Source organism: Daktulosphaira vitifoliae, unplaced genomic scaffold, assembly GCF_025091365.1.
Source record: "Daktulosphaira vitifoliae isolate Bord-2020 unplaced genomic scaffold, ASM2509136v1 Scaffold_2, whole genome shotgun sequence".
In the NCBI taxonomy this organism is placed as follows: domain Eukaryota; kingdom Metazoa; phylum Arthropoda; class Insecta; order Hemiptera; family Phylloxeridae; genus Daktulosphaira; species Daktulosphaira vitifoliae.
Window position 1 is genome coordinate 28,498,334 of NW_026099573.1, and position 6,885 is coordinate 28,505,218.

At 26.4% G+C, this 6,885-nt stretch overlaps 1 protein-coding gene across 2 annotated transcripts; it reads left to right on the forward strand.

Moving 5' to 3' along the window:
* Window positions 1-3,128: 3,128 nt before the first annotated feature.
* On the forward strand, window positions 3,129-6,678 carry LOC126898408 (uncharacterized). Of its 2 annotated transcripts, XM_050672405.1 has the most exons (3): window positions 3,129-3,240; window positions 4,333-4,492; window positions 5,911-6,678. In XM_050672405.1, the coding sequence occupies exon 3, from the start codon at window positions 5,927-5,929 to the stop codon at window positions 6,614-6,616; it is 690 nt and encodes a 229-aa protein (XP_050528362.1). In that variant the 5' UTR covers window positions 3,129-3,240; window positions 4,333-4,492; window positions 5,911-5,926; the 3' UTR covers window positions 6,617-6,678. The 2 variants fall into 2 exon arrangements, with proteins under 2 accessions (XP_050528362.1, XP_050528363.1); XM_050672406.1 differs by lacking the exon at window positions 4,333-4,492.
* The last annotated feature ends 207 nt before the right edge of the window (window positions 6,679-6,885 follow it).

Genomic DNA, 6,885 nt, shown 5'->3' on the forward strand with positions numbered 1-6,885 from the left:
GAGCTGTTGTTTTTATTGAATTCGTCGATAGTGATGAATTATTTACCAGGTGATTTTATTCTAACAGGTCATTGAGTTCTTTAAGATCTTGCCGACAGTAACGTCATACGAAAAATACACTGTCCATACATCTTACTACTCGACGTAGGCTCAATGGTGTTATCAAATTTGATTTGGTTTTTATTGACAAATCTTTAAGATTTCTTTCGGCGTTCACAATAACTTCGATAGTCATTAATAATATTTCAGACTATTATCATGTGCAACGTTCAAAACGAACGTTACAGTTTTCGTATACAATTTATTGTCCGTTTCTCATCTTGTGCCGTCACTCAGCAAATACTTTGTGACGCACAGCATGACATTGACCTTGTTACACAGGAAGACTATATGGGCACGCGTGAGAACACTTAAACATTGTCAAGAATTGGTAAGAAATGTATACTATGGGATGACATTATTACACTGGAATATAAGCCAACAATGTTCTAGTTTATTATTTAACAAAATCTTTTACTTATTGTTCGTTGTATAGTTTTCATGGGAATCTAATGGTTCTAGATATGGCGTCATTAGAAAAATGATAGAGTAACTAAAAGTTAATGTGACCAAATAATACAGTAATTACGCTCTAAACAAAATATCGTGTCGCGGACATACATTTCCTTGGATATAATAAACTGGTTAAGGTAGGTCAAAAATATTTGTTTTAAAATAAACGATACAGTTTTATTGTATTCTGTTATATATCGTGCTACAAATCGACCTAAGTATTTACTGTATTAAATTGATTTATTTCTTATGCTATAAAAAAGAACTAATACATTAACAGATCAATAATCAATTTTGTAAACACGAAATAATTATACAGCGTTCATGACGCGTCAATCGGCACATCAAGAAATTAAAATTAATTAAGTACGACGTTAATAAAAAGTATTTTTGAAAAATTATAATAACAAAGCAGTCTTAGTAACAAAAATAATATCCAACAGTCAAGGACACCGGTTTGTAATTGATCTTGTGTATTCTATATTTAGTAATGGCAATGACGTTGATTTTTTAAGTATCTGAAATTGTTTTTATTTTTCAATATAAATTACAAACAACAAGATAAAACGAAAACATTATTACATTAGAACACTTGCCCAAAATGTGGTTGGTAAATATATTTTTTCTGAATGTAATATTTATGAATATTTACATGTTTACATTGGTTATTTAAAATATTTTAATGTATTTAATAATACCGACTTTACCATCTATTTATTTTTATAGTGGGTAGGCGTAAAAATCAAATTTCATCTAGTAAAATGTTATATTGAATAATATTACTCGAATAATAACAACAACAAATTATAATACAAAACGTTGGGTCCTACTCAATGACCTTGCATGTTCAAACTCAATTATGATTAATGCAAATACAAATTACTGTAGTGTATAAGTTAGGAAATTAATCATGTTGTGATAAAAAATAGTCAAACCTTCTCATATTTTTCATTTTTGGATGTCTGCAAAATAATATTTATAGTATTTACTTATCTGTATTTTTTTTTATAAACTCAGTAATTTGTTAAAAAAAAGAATAATGAACGCTTCGAACAAAATAATTTTGTTTTCAATACAGTAATTTGATTATTGTATTGATTATTTGATTATTTTTTTATTTTTAGCTCTCCATAACGGTTTTGTATCATTTTTGTGTATAGTACACATCGAACGTGCAAAAAAAAAAAAACGTGTCCATAAAAAAAAATTATTCAACAATAGTCGTTTTATGAAGATATATTCACCCATTTAGTTATTGATGAAAAAACCCATAATAACCGGAAAAAAAAAACAAACACCAGCGTCGCAGGTAGATATTTGATGTACAACGAAACTGCGACAACGGGCCAAGCAAATAAGCAGCGACAAATGGGGTGAACGACAGAAAAAATGAGAGGGTAAGAGAGGGAGGGAGTAGAATTCAGTACAAACGACTTGATCAGTGAGAAATTTCGTGTATCCCCCGGAGAGCCGTATACAGAACGGTCTCCATCGAGTTACATCCCTTTAAATAAATTAGCCAACGTGATCAATGAGCAAACAATCTGCGTTTATGTACGACCATCATGATTCTTCCGCATATGTCGATTTAGACTGTTTTGTTTATTCAAATTAGTAATGTGATATTGTAACTCGCACAAGACCTGGTAATAAAAAAATATCAATGCAAATATGACTTGTGGATTTATTACGGCAATTATTTCGAGAAGTCGATTTCACGAATGTTAATGAAGCAGTTGAGGGAAATAGTTATCAACAATCGTTATGTGACTGTTGAATGTTTTATGCAACGGAGGTGCTTGAAAATAATGCTATGTACAATCAACAGAATCATTAAAACAGACAATATGGGCAGTCGCCAAAAAAAGAAAATCGAAATCCGAAAAGGAAACCGAGTGAAACAAACTTACTTAAAAATTAATTTTATAAGTTTTTATGTTGTTATCGATTAAAACATTTAACGTTTTAACAATAATAAACTTTAAGTTAAAAGAATTCAAAATAATTATGCGCTTTGCAAAAGTATAGTTTTTGTACGATAATTTAAATTAAAGTAGTACAAAATACAAATGTAATGAAATTTAGAAAAAATGTTTGTAAAAATAATGGAGTACTATCATTTGTTTAAAAGAGTATCATATCATTACTTCCAAATGGACCATTATAATATTAAAAAATGCATCTTAAAAAAAGTAGCTTAACACGATTGTATAAATATTTTATCAATTAATATAGTGGAAGACACTTAATTGATACTCGTAAGTAAATTCTTAATTGCATATTTCTAAGAAAAACTTAAGAAACCCAGTTTACTATTATTGTCATTTCAAGGGAGCCAATAGACGTCATAAATAGTTTGATGTCTATAGACATATATGCCTATTATACAAATTAAAAACCTGCTATTATTATGTTAATATTATAATTATAGTTTAAAATTAAAGTATAGACATATTTTAATTATCCTGTGCATAGTCACAATTTGAAAATAATGTTTGAAATAACTAACTTAATTTCATCACTCCTTGAAATTTGTCTTATATAAATGAATATTCAATATTTATATTTATTTTTTTCTTCGTTAGTTGAATAAAATGAAAACATTTTGAATTTTTCAAACGTGATTGAGTTATTCTTCTATTTAAAATAGTTATTACCTCTTTTACAATGAATATCACATACATTTATGTAAGTATTCCCTTAGTTAAGCTCTACACAATAAGTTTTGAGCCCATGTACAAAACCTAAAATATCAACCCTAAACATTTTTTACTCTTAAATAAAAGAAAAAAAGATTATCAAAACTTAACTAGAGCCTCCTGAAAAATGGAGGTCCATTTTTATGGGTGCATTTATCGTTACTTCGCAAAAGCCTTTTCTTTTGTTTTTACACTAAAACTTCAAGTGATACTATACACTTAAAATATCTAAATAAGTAAATTTTAGTTATTAATATGATAAAAAATAATTCTGAAATTCCAATAATAGTTATGGTATTATCCAATATTATCACCTAGTCATTAATTACATCAGTTTTAAATAAAGAATTGCTTAGTTATAAGTCATTAATTGTAGTTTAACGTTTAACACCAATGTTTTTTAATTAACTAGGGAAATACGACGTTATTTTATAAAAATAGATTAGTAAAAAATGTTTTTAGTTAAACTTGACCTAGTAAATAAAATACATTATTCCACTTCATAGTTAAAAAAGTAACAGTAATATTATTAAGAAAAAATTATTTCAGTAATTTTATCGTATATCAATTTTAAATATTGATTTGATCGATGAAAATTGAACTGCCTAAAAGTTATTTTTAAAAAGTAATTAATTTAATAAGTTGGTTAAAATATATTACTTTAAATATAAAATTTAATAAAAAAAATAATGCTGAACAATGTAATCGTACGATAAGATATCTCAACAATTTTATAATCATAGTTAATGTAATGATCACAAGTTTAGATATTTTTAAAAAGTGGAATTGTTAACACTGTGTTTAAATTTCAAAAATCTATTACAACTTAATGAAATCAACATATTTAATCGACTAGATTAAAATTATTATTATTATATATATATACACATAACTTTAGTCTTTTGTTAGTTATATATGTATCTTAAAATGACTTCTGGTGGTGACAACTTTAATTTTTTAACGGAAACATTCATATTTAACTATCTTATAAAACAGAAAAAAATCTAATTAAGAAAATGACTAGTTAATAACAATTTTTGAATCAGTAATTTAGAAATTATTAACATTTATATATACCTAGGTGGGAGAAGGAGTGAGCCCGAGAAATGTCTAGTGATAATGAGCAGTATCCACACATCACTTCCAGTTATTACCTTAAATTGTTAATAGCATATGATATTCTGATACAAAAGTTGTTATCGACTAGTAATTTTCATATTTACATTATGTTTGATTCTAAGGTAATTATTTATGAATTTTAGCTTCGATGCGAAGCTGAGAAGGTATTGGTTTTACTATGATGTGTTTTTTTAAAATTTTTTTTTTAGTTTTTTTTGTGTCTGTTTACCACTTTTTTTCAGCTCTCACCGAACTGATTTCTTTCAATGATACGTCAAAAGATCACAAATCATATCTAGTCAAAGACATTACCCTCAAAAATTAAAAATATTTTCCTCGTTCCCCGTAAATGGGGGAAATCTCCAAAAAAATTACAAATTTAAAAATCACTAATTTTTGAAATTTTATCAACTTTTTTTTCTTAAAACTGCCATAACTTTTTCAAAAATGAACAAATTAATATTATTTTTTTATGGATGCTCTATATCTTTACCTATCATTTGGTATATTTTTTTTTATAAGTTTGACCCTTCACCTGTCCACAGGGGGGATTTCAAATGACAGCTCTTTCACAAAAAATTTACTCTTACACTTAACTTTTGAAAGTGTTCCGGAAAGTCTGACACTTTTATATATATCTTACATTAAAGCTAACTTCAGCTTCGCATCAAAGCTAAAAATAGTAGATTTTATTTTTATTTTAAACCATTTAATAATTAATTTAGACTATTACAAGCAAGAAAGGATAATTAAATCATTATAAATTATTATATAGCAGTATTACTAAATTATTACGTTAATGATTATAACCATGGGAAATCAATAAATAAGTCACTTTTTAAAATAGTAACAATTATTTAATATATGTACATCATTNAAAACGATTTAATGTGTTTACGAATGAATAAATCTTTTCAATCGTTTTTTGATTACATTTTAGTCTTATACAGGGTGTTCAGTAAGTCAGGAAACGGGTTTCTATTGTTCTCATTGTTACAAACAATGAGAACAATAGAAACCCGTTTCCTGACTTACTGAACACCCTGTATAAGACTAAAATGTAATCAAAAAACGATTGAAAAGATTTATTCATTCGTAAACACATTAAATCGTTTTCAATGTAATTAGAAAAGATCAATTTTAATCGGTTTTATCTCTTGTTATAATAATTAGATTTTTCAATTTATTTTCATCATTCAGATATAAATTTAATTATGAAATTTGAATTTAAGAATTTGTTCAAAAAATTACAGTTTGCTGATATACTGTTGATGAATAAACCGAGAATTTAACTTCTATTAAATGTATTAATAAACTTGGATATTTTAAAGATTTTTAGCAAATGAGTGAAGCTAACTAAAAAGAAGGAATTTTTTGGTTTCTATTCAAAATGAATAACTTATAACAAATTATCTATTAGCTTTGCATTAAATTCGTTGAAACTGTATAGAAAGTAAATTTAAACTACACGTAGTGTTTCTTAGTTACGTGTTTATAGCATGTAAAGTTTTTATGTTTTTTCAACTAATTACATTTTCAGAGTACTTAATTTGAAAATGTTTACCGACAAAGGAAATACTCATGATTTCTTTATGCGTGGAAGTAGGTGTCCTAGTTATTTGTTTAATTTTGAGACTCGTTCATCAATTGGTACTAAAGAAAATATGAATGATTTATTAGTACCTAAGACTTATAAAACAAGACAATTTAGTCATGAACTGAACGGTCGTGGTAATAAAATTAATTTAATTCAAGAAGGCGACTTAGCCAAACAAAGCATTGAGAAGCAATCTGAATCTGTCCAAACCGGTAAACGCTTAGAAATAAAATTAGAAGAAGATAGTTTGGAGGATGTTATTGAACAATCTTCAAAAAATAATGAAATTACCATAGAAACAATTAACTCGATGTCTTTACTATCGTCTTCGGAGAGTGATGCTATATCTGAAGATGAAAATGTAATTGTAGATCACCAAAAAGGTGAAGAATTGGATTTTATAGAAAGTCAGAAACCCTTAAAATTAGATTTGAATGAATTTGATTTTGAGGTTGTTGATGAATCGAACATTAGCCAAGACAATGAATACCAAAGTGTAGCTAATATCCCTTCAATGACAAAAGTCTTTGTTGTAAATGAGGTACGAGAATATTGCCAAAACTGTTATAGATGTGATAAATGCCATAAATGCCATAATTGTAATACATGTTATAAGTGTGAAAAACCTAGAAAAATAATTTCTCAATAATGATTTTTAAATAAATCAAACCAATAATCAATTTAAAGAAATATTTTAAAATAGATTGTAATGTTAACAACACATAATGCTTAAGTATTAGAATTGTTTATAATCTTATAATTATTTAATAAATGTAAATATAATGTTATTTAAACATCCTGTTATGTAATAGCAGTTAATGAAGTTATGAAGTTCATAGCTTTCTTATTCGAAATTTTCAATTAATATTTTTTTAAAATATACATTTAACTATAAATAATGTATGTAATTCTTTTAAC

What these genes read in the sequence shown, in the direction of transcription:
- LOC126898408 (XM_050672405.1), top strand. Translation starts at nt 5,927, where the DNA reads ATGTTTACCGACAAAGGAAATACTCATGATTTCTTTATGCGTGGAAGT.